This window comes from Eschrichtius robustus, chromosome 1 (genome assembly GCF_028021215.1).
Source record: "Eschrichtius robustus isolate mEscRob2 chromosome 1, mEscRob2.pri, whole genome shotgun sequence".
NCBI classification, from domain to species: Eukaryota; Metazoa; Chordata; class Mammalia; order Artiodactyla; family Eschrichtiidae; genus Eschrichtius; species Eschrichtius robustus.
Genome location: NC_090824.1, coordinates 149,317,346 through 149,333,801, shown reverse-complemented (window position 1 = coordinate 149,333,801; position 16,456 = coordinate 149,317,346). Strand labels below are relative to the sequence as shown.

The 16,456-nt window shown below is 39.0% G+C and overlaps 1 protein-coding gene and 1 pseudogene across 1 annotated transcript in view; both read left to right on the top strand.

Moving 5' to 3' along the window:
- Nucleotides 1–16,456, top strand: part of ASB7 (ankyrin repeat and SOCS box containing 7) — a 50,625-nt gene that overhangs the window by 5,905 nt on the left and 28,264 nt on the right. Inside the window, exons 3-4 of the mRNA XM_068556765.1 lie at nt 1,461–1,585; nt 3,497–3,758. Coding sequence (XP_068412866.1) covers nt 3,548–3,758 — 211 coding nt within the window. The 5' untranslated portion in view covers nt 1,461–1,585; nt 3,497–3,547. The remainder of the gene's footprint in view (nt 1–1,460; nt 1,586–3,496; nt 3,759–16,456) is intronic.
- On the top strand, nt 14,749–16,455 carry LOC137772671 (elongation factor 1-alpha 1 pseudogene; annotated as a pseudogene).

Genomic DNA, 16,456 nt, shown 5'->3' with positions numbered 1-16,456 from the left:
CTCCACCTCCTTGAGGGGAGAGAATTTACACAAACTATTTGGAATTTTGCACAGGAGATTTGTTTCTTCTCCCCCTTTTAAAATTTAGTTAGTTATTTATATCAATACAGACTTATTGGTATTTATTCTGTACTTTGGGTTAGACTCTAAGAGTACTTTGATTATCTTCTTGTTCGAATTGTTCCATCTTGGCTATTGAGAGCTCTTTTGGTTGGCTCCTGTGTCCCTTTGACATACCCCCATCATTGCATTTTTCTTGGAGCACTTCCTTGCTTTTTGGCACTGTGAGGTGCTCTAGGCTCATCTTCTGTATTTCTTGCCCAGTCTTAGAATCAGCCATTTCTGTAAGGATAACTGTGCATTTTTTACAGCTTGCCATGTAGGAGTTGTTCTGATCATGCCTAGTTCAGTTAGAAGTGTTAAGCAGAGTTTTAAACCAAATATTATTTATTTCCAAGTGCATGTTTGCAAAGTCTTTGGCCTTCATTGAAGAAGTTTGACAAGGAAAAATAAGGTGTGAAAAGAGGAAAGGGTCAAAGTAGACCATACTAATTTGGATTGGTTGAAAATTCTGGTCTGTAGCCACCACCACCTGTGACTGTCACTTTTCTCCATAGCTCATCAGGTTGCCAGGCAGCTTGACCATTCCTTGTTTAAGTGATGGAGGGCTTATTAGCACACCCACCCCACTGGGATGGGGTGGCAGTTCTCCCAGTGAGTAATTCCTAGAGGGATTCTGGTGTAATGCGTGGAAGTCACTTTGCCTGTGCTCTTAACCTTAATGGAATTCACAGATCTAGGATTTATTTATTTGACGTGGAGAAAGATCCCTATTCTTTTAGTTGTAGAGAATTTTTTCAGAATCCATATGGAGAAGCTGGCAGGACTGTTTATCTTTTACCTAGTTTGGTGTATGCATAAAGGAATAAAAGTTTCAAAATTATTAATGTGATGCCTTTTGCATGTACGAAGAACCAACATTTAAAGAAAATCTCTTTTTACTTGTCATAGATTCCATTTTGACCCTGGCCACCTATTGTATTGAATGCAGATATATTCTCATTTTAATTGTTTAGAAAGAGTAAGAAACTTGCGATGTCAATTAAAAAGTAATTCGGTACTGAAAATATATTTTGAATAGAGCAAAAAGAAGAATTTGTGTTTGCATCCAAATTCCAAGTGTGTGATTTATTATTTTCCTTATTCATTGAAGAAAAAAAAACAACCTGCCTTTTTAGAAAAAAAAAAAATTCCTGAAAATAAGTCATATCCTATACCACCTTGCAGATTAATGTAGATTTGAGATCATTTTTTCTAAGAATTGATTGGAGTTCTTTCTTTGCTCTGCAAGTTTGTTGTAAAGTGCTAAACTATAAGCTCATCAAAAGGTAGACTACTCAGGCAGCTATGTTTATTTTTTTTAGAAAATTTCCCGTGATTGTTATTTCATTCGTTTTTAGGTTAAGAAAGAGCTCATTGACACCGGAATCTGGACACACTCTGAGCCCCCTACTCACGATGCTGTATGTGCACAATGGTTATTAGGCAATCCACGTATCAGGAAAAGGGGCATTCTTCCCGTAAAGTAAGTGACTGAGGGTCATAGGTCATCTGTGCTGTTCTGGGGGAAAATCCATTTAGCTTTTATCTCTCCTTCAGATCACCTAATGTATACTAAACGCAGCACTTGCTAAAAGAAAATCCAGGTTTGTTTTGATATTGTTTGAATCTTCTTCCTTGCATAGTATGCCTTAAGTGCCAATGTGATCATCCCAATTAAAAAAGAAAAATCTGTTAAAGATGATTGAGTATATGGTAGTAGTTTCTATTAACTCCTTCTAATGGTCTTCATCTTTCCTTATAATGCTAAAAATAAGCAAAAACCTATTCCAAAAGTATTCTTGGTTTTAAAATTTCTAAGACAAGAGACTTAATTTTAGTGTCAGTTGAAAAAGTAATTAAGTGAAGAGATGGGGGAAATCACGTTTATTAAGAAAACAAATTGTCAGGAAATTTCTCATTTCCCAATTTTCCTTGAGGAGATAGCCTGATATTTTTAAATTACATTACTTAGTAGTGATACTTAGGAGTTTGTAATAACCATTTTCTATGTATGAAATAAGGTAGGATATGTGATTATACTATTAAGCTGTGATAATATGACCTAAGTTATGACCTAAGTTAGGCTTAAGTTGACCTTTGTACAGTCTATAGGGAGAAGTTTTACAAGGTAAACTGTTATTGGTAACAAGATTATCCCAAGATGTCTAACCTACATATGAGACCAGAATGTCTTTAAAGGACTTTCACATAATTTTTTATTTTTAGAAATGGAAGCTACTAATTAGGAGGTGAGTTTAATCTATACCTTAAAGTTAGCCCAGATGGAATGGCTTCCTAGAATTATGTAGTTTAAGTTTCTGTATGTATTTAAAAGCTTAAAAATGTACTAAAAAAAGTTTTTGTATACACACATATAAGATGTAACTTTTCACCAGTTCAGTTTGGACTTTTCCTGTTTGCATGAAGGCGATCTCATTTTACATTGAGTTTGAGTACACACCTCTTTTGTGACCTATTAGAGAGTGTTGGAATTCTATATACTACTTTTACTTTTTTCATGTGGTTAATCAACAGATTGTTTAGATTCCTTTAGTTTTTAAATATTTTGTATGATCTTGCTACTTTGAGTATGTGTAGAATAAAACTTCTGGAAAATGGAAATTAGAAAAGTGCAAAAGAAATGTGGCAGAAAAAGAGGAGTAGTAAATCGTGCCTCAGAGGACATAAAGTGGGGAGGATAGAAAGAGAGACAGAAACAAAAGGAAAGTAAATATAATCTACACATTTTCCTCTAATTTACTTAAACCCCACCCACTTCCCCTTCCCCCCAACTTTCCACTCTTTGGGGCTAAAAATAAAATATTGTTGAAATACTTCAGGGGACCAGCCTAAAGGTTTTTGCTTTTTTTAAATTTTAAACTACTTCTCATAGCTGAAGTTCTTTAGTCCTCCTAGTCTATGAATTGTCCATTTGATACTCGATATTTACTCACTGATCTGTGATAGAATCCTTGAATGGTTTATAACTTAAATTTTCCATGTGCATCAGGTAAATGCAAACTCCTAAGACAAGTACTCATTTGCTTCCTCTGTTGTCTCCATCTTCAGCTGCCCAGCATCACTTTCCATTTTACCTAAAATAAATGTTGTGTTCATTGATGTTTGCTTTGAGTTTACAAAAGGCTGCAGAAGAAATTTCCTGTTTCGGCATTTTAGGGCTTTATGCCTCACTCTCTTTTTGAAATCTTTTATAATCTTAGGGAAATAACTGAAAGTTTTGGTCAAAACTGATACATGTTAATTTGTTGTAGTAGTATGAACTGTCATCACTGAAGTTTACATGATTTAGCAATGGAAAATTCTGTGCTATTTAATGAACACACTGTCAGGTGTCAAGTATTCTAAATTTTATGTATTCTACCTACCCTTCAAGGCTGATCCCTGTGACCTAATGAATCCTTTGTAAAAAGTGGACTCAGCTAGGATGTTACACCACCATTGTAGAAGGAACCCTGAACTCCAGGAAGAGTTGCAGATTCAAGCTGCAGTGGCTGCCGGGGATGTTCACACGGTACGAAAGATGTTAGAACAAGGCTATTCTCCAAATGGCCGGGATGCTAATGGCTGGACCCTGCTTCATTTCTCTGCAGCAAGAGGAAAGGAAAGATGTGTTCGAGTATTTCTAGAACATGGAGGTGAGTTTATTAGGAGCAAACCCTTTTTTCCCAAGGAGAAACTTAAAATGAAATTCTATTTAGTTTAAAATATATGAGTGCTTGTGTATGTAATTTCTAATGCTTCTTTTTGCTAATACTCGACTTCTTATTCTCTCCTTTGTGAAGATGTGTTAAAATTATGCTGAGTCTTGTTTAAAACCAGATTGTCTAAAAAATCAGTTTGTTGAATGTGCTTTTTTCCCCTTGTAACTCTAGTTTCTGTACAGCCAGATTTCCCCAGATTATTTCAGCTAAAAGCAGCCCTTCTTCAGGTTGTCCAGTTGCTTTGTTTCAGAAGCAGAAGTGGCTGTGGTCCCAACAACTGAGAGTTGCTCAAGCTCCCCCTGTTGAGACTTGCTCAAGCCGACTGAGCTGACACAGGCCCCCTGTCAATACCATGGCCTTCAGGATACCCTATCTTTTGAATTTACCTCTTCATAAAAAAATTTTAGTTGCTTTTATTACTGTTTTAGAGCACTTGCCTTTTCTAGAATTGTACATAGTTTCTAGGTATCCTACAAGATTGGTTAGCTGAGGTCTAATTTTGTGTAAACATATGCAGTTGGAAACTACATTTGACATTTAATGTTTTTGCATGAAAAACTGTCCATTCCTGTAATTAATAGTAACTAATAATTGTCGTAAAGTCATTTACTTTTTTCTCCCATTAGATTTTCACTTAATTTATTTTCCTAAAGATGAACAAGTGTATTTTGTCATTTGTACCCATATTATTTTTGTAAATTATGGTGTAGAACAGCTTGGTTGGGACTCAGGATCCATTATGTACCATTCTAGGGCCTGGATTGCTTATTAACAGTCATTTAGTTCCATTTCTATGGTGTACTTTGTTACAAGACTAGTCAAACTTACTTGCAAACTAATTTGAAGTACAGAAAATGTTAGAAGTCACACAGCTCTCATTAGGGTCTTGTGAATTATGTGAAGATAGGAATACAAAGGCTATGAGCGTGGACTTACTGCAAAGTGCTGCTAAACCTGAGACTAGGAATCATCACACATCCGAGTGGCCCTGAAATAAGAATTATATCCCCGAAATAGTTGACTGTTGACAGGACACCACCATTTGCTAGCCTGTGCCTCCTTTGTAGCCATCCTCCATCCCTCCCTGCCGCCCTTGCTCATATCTCATTTCACCTTGAAACTTGAAAACCTCAGCTCTGAAGGCAACGAAGGAGAAATGTAAGAGGAATGCCAGGAGAAGGATCTGAAAAAACTAAGAAGTGGGTGTAGCATCAGAACACTTAAAATTCTGGCAGTGCTTAGTAAAATTAAGACCAAGATCAGAACTCACATTTTAAAATTCTACCTAGTCCCGTTACTTTTCTGTTTCTGCCAGCCTTGCTTTTAAAATATTTAAAATATTAATTAAGAAAGAAAGTTCAGTTACTCAGGTAATATATGAACTTGTCTCCTTAAAACAAATAAAATACATTTTCAAATAAATTACAAATAAAGCCAAAGTCCCCTTTGGCCAACTCCCAATCCTTATCTGCCTACCCCTGCCCAGAAGTAACTCATGGGTATGAGTTTGGTTTGGTCCTTATCTTTCTAGATCATTTCCTAAATGTGCTTATAGAAAATATGTCTTATTGTGTGTGGTTTTTAGAACATAAATGATATCATACTGACTATTATTCTGCAACTGTTATTTTTTGCTCAGCTGTATATAACTTAAGACTTTTTAATATTGGGTTGGCAAACTTTTTCTGTAAAAGGCCAGATAGTAAAGATTTTGGGCTTTGCGAGCCCTCCTGTCTCTTTTGTTAACTACTCAACTCTGCCTTTGTAGCATGAAAGCAGCCATAGACAATATGTGAATGAATGAGTGTGGCCATGTGCCGATAAAACTATACTTATAAAAACCAGTGGTGTGCCAGATTTGGCCTCTGGTTCCAGTTTGCTGAATCCTATTTCCTCACCATCCCCTTCTCTCTTTTTGTGTATGTATGTGTATATAGATATTTTTAACAGCTTTTATTGAGGTAGAAATCACATACCTTACAATTCACCCTTTTAAAGTGTACAATTCAGTGGCTTTTAGTGTATTCATAGAGTTGGGCATCCATTACCACAGCCAATTTTAAAACATTTTCATTACCCCAAAAAGAAACCTTGTACCTATTCAGTATTAATACATATAGGTTTACTCTGTTCAGCTGCTAGATATAGTATTTATTAGTATGGATATACTATCGTTTGTTTAAACCATTCTTTTTTATTTTTTGAGTGGCTGAAATTTTCTCAGTAGGACATTTTATTAAGAAGCTAACACATACATATATATACATGGTTAAAAACAAAACGAAAGGTGTTACGGACTGTTCAGTGAGGGGGAAATGTCTGCTCTTCAGCACTGGCCCCTCCTCTCCTTCCCAGAGGCAGTCACTCTTACTGGATTCTTTTGTGTCCCTGCAGAGATAGTCTGTGCATATAAGTGTGCATATTTTCCGCCCTCCATCTTCTAGCCTGCTCCTCTTTTGTTAATCGTATGTTCTGCATCTTGATTTTTTTCACAAAACAGTTTCTCTAAGTGATAGTTCCTTGTCATTGATTCCATTGTATGGATGTAATTTATTTAAACTTATTCCCCATTGTTGGACATTCTAATTTTTCATTTTTCTGCTTCTAGAAACAGTATTACAGAGAATGTCCTTGACTAATCTTTTTACATATGTGAATTTATCTCTTGGATAATTCCAAGAAGTACAATTGCCACATCAAAGGGTTGTTAGGTTTTTTTGTTGTTGTTTTTGTTTTGATGGATATTGACAAATTGTCCTCCAAAGAAGGTTGTTAATGACTCTGCCCTTACCAGGTGGGAGAGTGCCTGGTCCCCTGCCTTTGCCAGGAGTGTATCACTAAGTGGTTTGCTCTTCCTCTGTGTGATTTGCTTGCCTCCTTTTTTCCCAAAAATGACATATGAGTAACAAAGCATTGCAAGACTGGGCTGCTTGCTTGTCTTTTTCTTATGACTTGTAGGAGTTGTTTATGTATTCTCTGCTGTTAGTTATATGTTGCAACAGTCTTCTCCCAGCCTGTAGCTTTTCCACATTGTTGTTTTGCTTGTTTTTTGGGGGCAGAAGTTTGCATTTTAAGTAGGTAAACTGTGTTTTTCTTTTGGCTTATGGTTTGTGCTTTTTGTGTCTTGTACATCATACCACAGGGTCATTATTTGCCTATATTTTTTTCTAAAATGTTTCATGGCATTTAGGTCTTTAATCTATCCAGAATTGGTTTTGGTGTATAACATGAGGTGGTCAGGTACAATTTCATACATAAAGGTAGCCTAAATCATCCTTTCTTTCCTCATTGTTATGTCTTGCCAACTCAGGTATAAAGTTTTTATATACACATGGTTCCGTTAGTTCTATTGTCTGTTGTTATATCCCTGGGTCAGTATAATATTGTTGTAAATTATGATTATTCTCTAATAAGTTTTAATATCTGGGGGAGCAAATCTCCTCTCCTTGTTCTTTAAGGATGTCTTGGCTATTCTTAGCACTTTACATTTCCATGTAAAATTTTGAAACAACAAAATTACATATTTTGCAGAAGCCCCTCACTTATTCTTGTATAGCACCTTTTACTTCCTCCTTTTACCCTAGTACAATAAGAGATTTAGGGAGTAGTTTTTAATAGCATGTTATGTATCGATTTGGATACAGGAAAGGAGACCTCCTCCTCCTCCTCTCTCCCCTTGGCCACATGTGATGCTTAGACTTGCTGTGTATTTAGTCTAGGCCTGGCTTCTGATTTCTAGACCAGTGTACCCAGCTGCCTGTTCAGCTTCTCCACACTTGTGGCTCACAGCACAGCACAGCACGAGCTGCTGCTTTGACCGTGTTCTTTTGCAGTAGATGGCACTACGGCCTATGACTTCTGTGCCAGAAATCTAGAAACCATCCTCCTAAATAGTTGTCAGATCTTTTCACTTCCTTTCGTTGGAGGCACTGCCCCACCTTTGGGCAAGGAAACCTTGTTCCTCACCAGGACGGTTATGATGTCTCTTTCGTCCCTGCTTCCAGTCCTGCCCCCTTCCAACCAGTCTCTAAATGCTCTGATCTGTTAAAAATGACAATTAAAATATTTCCTTTTAAAATCCGTCGGTGGTTTCCCACTTCTCTTGGGGCAATATTGAGTCCTTAATGTGACCTACAGGGCCCTGCAGCGTCTGCTTCTCTGCGATATCTTTCCAGCTTGTCTTTGAGCCGCAGCCCATCTGCATTCTTTCAGACTCACTGAGCTCAGAGGCGTGTGCCCAGGACCTGCTGGGGTCCCTCCGCTCCCTGCACTGCTGCCACCTTCGCCTGGCTCCTGCCTGCCTCTCCCTCACCTCTCCCCACACTTTCTCAGGAAAGCCTTCCCTTACCATCCGGGCTTGGTCAGATCCTTCTATCATGTGATACTATCGGGCTCTGTACCTTTTTATTGTAGTTCCTATCACAAGCATAATAAATTATTTTTGTAGTATTTTATTTAATTCTATTCTTGTTAGTCTGAGGCTTCATGAGGACAGAACCCGTATCTGTATTGTTCTCAATGAGAGAGAGAGAAAGAGGAAACAAACACCAGTTATCTAAAATAATTGTTCCCCAGCCTTACAGAGACAAGGCTGATCCTTTTCTTTTTATTAAAAAATTTTGATTGAAAATGGGCCAGCCTTCTGGTGGGATTAGAAAAGTCCCTGAATTCATCATACCTGCTCTTTTCCTTAAACCACAGTTTCTTTAAGAGCTTATAAACTTCCAGTTAGATTGGTCCCCTCCTGTTAATACGTTTATTTTGTGATGGACATTAAGGTGAAATGCAGTCAAAGATTCAAATATGGGAAAGTGAGCAAAGAAATGCACAAGAAACAAGGGTTCACCTTCCTCTTTCCCTCCCTCTCCCCTCCCCCACCTCCGTGCCTGAGATAGAGAGAATTCATATAGATAGTTAGACGAGGATGAGGTGGCCAGTTGGTCACTTATTCATATATTTATTCAGCAAATATTTATTGAGCACGTAAAGTATGCCAGGCTCTGGCCAGGCCCTGAGATACGGACGTAATCATTGTGCTCGCCTTCTGGCACTTCATAGTCTAGTGGGTGGATGGATTTGTAGCCAACATTTGTTGAGCATTTAGTATCAGCCTAATTCTTCACAACTATTCTGTGAGGGTAAGTAGCAATTCTTCCACTGAGAAAACTGAGCCACAGGATGGTAAGTAATTTGCTCACAGTCATTCACCTCATAAATTGTAGAGCCAGGATTCAAACCCATTGTCTTAACCATGATTCTGTATGACCTGTAAGAAAACAATGCAGTCCCAGCAGAGTGAGCTAAGCGCCGTGTATAAAAGACCACCCCAGTTGTTGGGGTGAAGGTGGTGGGAGTGGCATGGAAGGCTTACTAGAGAAGGCATGGTTTGCATCAAGGTCTTGAAAGGTGAGGCTGTGTGGGGTGCTGGAAGGGTGGAGGTGTGGGGTTCTTTCAAACACAGAAGACACTGAGTAATAAAGGGCTGAAGAAGAAAGGGAGCATGTTTGGTTTTAGGAACTGAAAAAAAATTCAGTATGATTGGAGCATATCTGGTCATTTATTTTGGGGACAGTGGTGAGCCATTTGACAGAGGAGTGGGAGAAACAGCTGTGTGTTGTAGAAAGCTCACTGGTTGTAGTATTGGGAGCTTAGTGAAAGGGCCCAAGACCTCAGGCACTGCTGCCTGCTCAGGACTGCAGCCTCATTTCCCTGCACCCCACACGTTTTTATTGAGCACTACTATGTGCCAGGCACTGTTCTGAGGGCTGGGAATACGGTAACAAAGTAAAGTCCCTGCTGTCATGGCACTTACATTTCAGTAGTTGACAGTAAATATATGATATCAAGTCATGAAGAAAAAGGAAGCAGAGAAGGGATAAAGAGGTACAGGCTTCTGTTTTAAGTTAGGTATTCAGGGAAGGCCTCTAATGTGACATGTTAGCTGAGGCCTGAAAGAAATGAAGACCGAACCATGTGTGTATCTGGGAGAAAAGTGTTAAAGGAAAAGTGTTAAAGTAAAAACTCTGGGCTGGGAACATGCTTAGCACTGTCAAGAAAAAGCCAGGAAGATGGTGGCTGGAGCAGAATAATGGGAGAGGGGGGCAAACAGGGCTAAGGAGAGTCAGCTGACGTGTTCTGTAGCTCCTAGAAGGCATGGAAAAGACTTTGGACTTTGTTCTGAGTGAGAATGGAGGTGCCATTGAATACTTCTCAACTGAGGAACGATATGAACTTACTTAAGGGCTCACTCTGGCTGCTCTGAGGAAGATAGATTGTGGAGGAGCAGAGGAGAAATAGGAAAACCTGTCCGGACGTTTTGGAATAGTTCAGGTGAGAGATGTTCGTGGCTTGGGCTACGTGATAGCAGTGGATGTGTTGAGAAGTGGTCGGATTCTGGATATATTTTGAAAATGGAGGCAACAATATGTGCTGATAGATTGGCTATGAGGTGAGAGGGAAAGAAATTAAGAATAACTGAGGTTTGGGGGCTGAGGATCAGGAAGAAAAGAGTTGTCATTTACTGAATGAGCAGGGGAAAGTTAGCCAAAGCAATTGAAAAGAAGAAAGGATATAGATGTTTAATATCAGTCATTTACCCTACCAGAAATTTTTAATCTCAAGTACATTAAAGGATCAGATCTTATAATTAAATGTGTACACCTGCACCATGAAACCACCAATGAGTGATCACACAGAGCTATCAAAACTCAGAGCTAAGAGGTTGCCTGTCTCTGTGCTGTGGTGACAGCCATGTGGCCACAGAGGGAAGCCTGGTTGTGGAGCAGGTATGTGAAGTACGCTTGCTGCTGCTTGGGAGAAATCCAGTTTCATTGAGGAAATGAGCAAGTTTGACTTGAATCGCTAATACTGTCTATATTCCAAAAGGAAAAAAAAAAAGTGAGGCTCTCTTTAGTTTAATCTAAACCTGTGCTGTCTATAGCACATGTGGCAGCAGGCATACCTCAGAGATACTGAGGGTTGGTTCCAGACCACCACAATAAAGCGAATATTGCAACAGAGGGAGTCACATGAATTTTTTGGTTTCCCAGTGTCTAAAGAAACAATGTACATATCTTAGTTAAAAAATACTTTATTGCTAAAAAATTGCTAACCATCATCTGAGCCTTCAGTGAGTCATAATCCTTTTGCTGGTGGAGGATCTTGCCTCATGTTGATGGCTACTGAGTGACCAAGGTGGTGGTTGCTGAAGGCTGGAGTGGCAATTTCTTAAAATACGACAAAAATGAAGTTTGCCACCATTGATTAACTCTTCCTTTCACGAATGATTTCTCTGTAGCATGCAGTGTGTTTGATAGCATTTTATCCACAGCAGAACTGCTTTCAAGATTGGAGTCAATTCTGTTAAACCCTACTGCTACTTTATCAACTAAGTTTATGTAGTATTCTAAATCCTTTATTGTGATTTCAACAACCTCCACAGCATCTTCACTGAGGGTAAATGCATCTCAAGAACTCACTTTCTTTGCTCATCCGTGAGAAGCAGCTCCTCACCTGTTAAAATTTTATCATGAGATTGCAGCAATTCAGTCATATCTTCAGGTTCCACTTCTAATTCTAGTTCTCTTGCTAAGTAAACTGCAGTTACTTCCTGCACTGAAGTCTTGAACTCCTCAGAGGCATCCATGAGGGTTGGAATCAACTTCTTCCAAACTCTTGTTAATATTGATATTTTATCCCCTTCCCATGAATCATGTATGTTCTTAATGGCATCTAGAATGGTGACTCCTTTCCAAAAAGTTTTCAATTTACTTTGCCCAAATCCATCAGAGGAATCACTATTTATGGCAGCTGTAGCCTTAGAAAAGGTATTTCGTCAATAATAAAACTTCATAGTCGAAATTACTCCTTGATCCATGGACTGCAAAATGGATATTGTGTTAGGCATGAAAACAACATTAATCTCATTGTATATCTATCAGAGCTCTTGGATGACTAGGTGCATTGTCAGTGAGCAGTAATATTTTGAAAGGAGTCTTTATTTCTGAACAGTAGATCTCGACGTCAAACTTTATATATTCAGTAAACCATGTTTTACACCGATGTGCTGTCATCCAGGCTTTGTTGTTCCATTTATAGAGCACAGGCAGAGTAGATTTGGTAGAATTCTTAAGGGCACTAGGGTTTTTGGAATGGTAAATGTGCACTGGCTTCAACTTAAAGTCACCAGCTACATTAGCTCCTAACAAGAGAGTCAGCCTGTCCCTTGAAGCTTTGAAGCCGCGCTTTGACTTCTCTTCTCTAGCTATGAAAGTCCTAGGTAGCATCTTCTTCCAATAGAATGCTCTTTCATCCATATTGAAACACTGTTGTTTAGTGTAGCCACCTTCATTAATTATCTTCTGGATAATTTGTTGCAGCTTCTACATCAGCACTTGCTGCTTCACCTTGCATTTTGATGTTATGGAGTTGGCTTCTTTCTTGGAACCTCATGAATCAACCTCTGCTAGCTTCAGACTGTTCTTTGGACGTTTCCTCACCTCTCTCAGCCTTCACATAATTGAAGAGAGTTAGGGCCTTGCTTTGAATTAGGCTTTGGCTAAATTAGGGAATGTCGTGGCTGGTTTGATCTTCTATTCAGCCCATTCACACTTTCTCCATATCAGCAAAAAGGCTGCTCTGCTTTCTTATTATTCCTGTGTTCACTGGATTAGCAGTTTTAATTTCCTTCGAGAACATTTCCTTTGCATTCACAACTTGTCTACCTGTTTTGCACAAGAAGCCTAGCTTTTGGCCTATCTCAGTTTTCAACATGCCTTCCTCACTAAGTAAGCGTAATCATTTCTAGCTTTTGATTTAAAGTGAGAGACATGTGACTCTTCATTTGAACAGTTAAAGGCCTGATTTCAATATTGTTGTGTCCCAGGGGACAGGGAGGCCTGAGGAGAGGGAGAGAGACTGGGGAACGGCTGGTTGGTGGAGCAGTAAGAACACATAACAACATGTATTGATTAAGTTCGCTGTCTTATTATGGGCGTGATACATGGCAACCCTAAATAATTAAAATAGTCACATCTAAGATCGCTGGTCACCATAACAAATATAATAATGATGAAAAAGTTTGAAATATTTTGAGAATTATCCTAATGTGATACAGAGACAGAAAGTGAGCAAATGCTGTTGGAAAATGGCACCGATGGACTTGATCTAGGTGGGGTTGCCACAAACCTTCAATTTGTAAAAATTGCAGTCAGTATCTCTGAAGTGCAATAAAGTGAAGTGCAATAAAATATGTGCCTGTATTTACATTTAAATCAAACAAAAAATTCAATTCCGCAGTCACACTAGCCACGTTTCAAGTGCTCAGTAGCCATACGTGACTAGTAGACATATTAGACCTCGTAGATATAAAATGTTGACCTGTGCAGATAAGTGATATTTTGCTGCTTTACTTTCAAACATCCTGCTTCAAAATGATAAACACTTAGGGTTTTATAATGTCCAAAAATATTAGTGTTTCTACACACAAATGTGATGCATATAATAGTACCTCTGTCCAAATCCTGGTAATCTTTCTGACCAGGTTAGTGTGCTGTTGGAATTATGGGGAAGAGTCTCTACTATAAGAGTGTGAATTTTAAGAAACCCACTATCATTATATTCATTTTCCCATTTTGAATCTTTCTAAAAATTCTAATACTACACTGGACATTTCAAGATAGTAACATTAAGAGACCCTATATTAGCTAGTGTGTTTATTTATCTTCAGATTCAGTGTTTATGCAAACTGACCTGGAGGGCGGTCAGCTGAAGCTCTAGAAGTTAATTCCATAAAACACATCCTGGAGGGCGGTCAGCTAAAGCTCTAGAAGTTAATTCCATAAAACACATCCCTGGAGGAACCTGAGATAAGTGTCTCAGGTCTTCTCTTGGTACAGTAGGTAAAATCCTCTTGATGAAACACAAGAAAATAAATGAGAGAGATAAGTGATTAGAAAAAGCCATAGCAGAATGGTGAGAAATTATTTTTAGCTTTTCAAAAATGAAAGATTTTACAAATGGTAATCCCAAATGTGATGAAACAGGGACATTGATGGTAGAAGTTTATTAAAGCACTTGTGGAAAGAAGTTTAGTAGTATGTTAGATCCTGAGAAATGGGAGATTTTTTTGCCAATAAATCTACTTCTATTAATTTATTCCAAGGAAGCAGTCTTAAGTACAGGAATTAGTTTCTGTATGAAAACTTTACCCTTTATTATATATAATTTTAAAAATGGAGGCATTTTCAGTGCCCAAATATAGAGGAAAAATTAAGTAATTAGACTATGATTACAATTATGAGTAATTTTTTAAAATGTATAGAAGCAAAGCTGAAAGAAGTCTATCATAAGTGTTGACAGTAGTTATTAGAGAATGCTGTTTTTTGCTTTGCTGCTTTTCTAAATTTTTAGTTTTTCATTAACAAAAAAGTAATATTTCTTGGGGAAATTCTGTTTGGGAACATTATACCATCTGACTTTCCGGCTCTTTGTTCTGTGTTGAATTACTAGTCAAGTTTTAGGTTTTTGTCTAGATTTTTTTTCTTTCCTCCATCGTTGCTTTTTTTTCCTATAATAACATGGCACAATGCATAACTGGTTTTTAGAACTCCAAGCAGTGCCTATGCCTATGTAACTTAGCTAATTGCATTTGGTGCTTTCTAAAAGTTTTAAGAAGAGTAATCACGTAAATAGTAAATTAGGGTACAATGCTTATACATATATTTTGTAAAATTCTGACTTTCCTGCTTTTAGGATTTTGTAATGTCCAAAAGTATTTGAGCTTTTAGACACAAATGGGAAGCATATAATAACCTCTGTACAAATCCTGGTAATGTTTTTGAACAGTTTAGTGTATATATTCCAATCCTTAGAGTAACCAGTAAAAAAAAAAAAAGATAATGCAAAGAAGTATAGTTAGCTTTTTCGCAATGGGTTTGTCGCCAGGACACAGGTGTCGTGAAAACCACCGCTAAACCTAAGCAAAAATGGGAAAGGAGAAGACCCACATCAACATCGTTGTTATCGGACATGTAGATTCTGGGAAGTCCACCACTACCGGTCATCTGATCTACAAATGTGGTGGGATCGACAAGAGAACCACTGAAAAGTTCGAGAAGGAGGCTGCCGAGATGGGGAAGGGCTCCTTCAAGTATGCCTGGGTCTTGGACAAACTGAAAGCTGAACGCGAGTGTGGTATCACCATTGATATCTCCCTATGGAAATTCGAGACCAGCAAGTACTATGTGACCATCATTGATGCCCCAGGTCACAGAGACTTCATCAAAAACATGATTACAGGCACATCCCAGGCTGACTGTGCTGTCCTGATTGTTGCTGCTGGTGTTGGTGAATTTGAAGCAGGTATTTCCAAGAATGGGCAGACCCGTGAGCATGCCCTTCTGGCCTACACACTGGGTGTGAAACAGCTAATTGTTGGAGTTAACAAAATGGATTCCACCGAGCCACCCTACAGCCAGAAGAGATACGAGGAAATTGTAAAGGAAGTCAGCACCTACATTAAGAAAATTGGCTACAACCCCGACACAGTAGCATTTGTGCCAGTTTTTGGCTGGAATGGTGACAACATGCTGGAGCCAAGTGCTAACATGCCGTGGTTCAAGGGATGGAAAGTCACCCGTAAAGATGGCAGTGCCAGTGGAACCACACTGCTTGAAGCTCTGGATTGCATCCTGCCACCAACTCGCCCAACTGACAAGCCCTTGCGCTTGCTCCTCCAGGACGTCTACAAAATTGGTGGTATTGGCACTGTCCCTGTGGGTTGAGTGGAGACTGGTATTCTCAAACCTGGCATGGTGGTCACCTTTGCTCCAGTCAACGTGACAACTGAAGTGAAGTCTGTTGAAATGCACCATGAAGCTTTGAGTGAAGTCCTTCCTGGGGACAATGTGGGCTTCAATGTCAAGAATGTGTCTGTCAAAGATGTTCGTCGTGGCAGTGTGGCTGGTGATGGCAAAAATGACCCACTGATGGAAGCGGCTGGCTTCACAGCTCAGGTGATTATCTTGAACCATCCAGGCCAAATCAGTGCCGGCTATGCACCTGTGCTGGATTGTCACACAGCTCACATTGCCTGCAAGTTTGCTGAGCTGAAGGAGAAGATTGATCGGCGTTCTGGGAAAAAGCTGGAAGATGGCCCCAAATTCTTGAAATCTGGTGATGCTGCCATCGTTGATATGGTTCCTGGCAAACCCATGTGTATTGAGAGCTTCTCTGACTATCCTCCTCTGGGCCGCTTTGCTGTTCGTGACATGAGACAGACGGTTGCTGTGGGTGTCATCAAAGCAGTGGGCAAGAAGGCAGCTGGAGCTGGCAAGGTCACCAGGTCTGCCCAGAAAGCTCAGAAGGCTAAATGAATATTATCCCCAATACCTGCCACCCCAGTCTTAATCAGTGGTGGAAGAACGGTCTCAGAACTGTTTGTCTCAATTGGCCATTTAAGTTTAATAGCAAAAGACTGGTTAATGATAACAATGCATCGTAAAACCTTCAAAAGGAAAGGAGAATGTGTTGTGGACCATTTGTTTTGTGTGTGGCAGTTTTAAGTTATTAGTTCTTAAAATCAGTACTTTTTAATGGAAACAACTTGACCAAAAATCTGTCACAGAATTTGA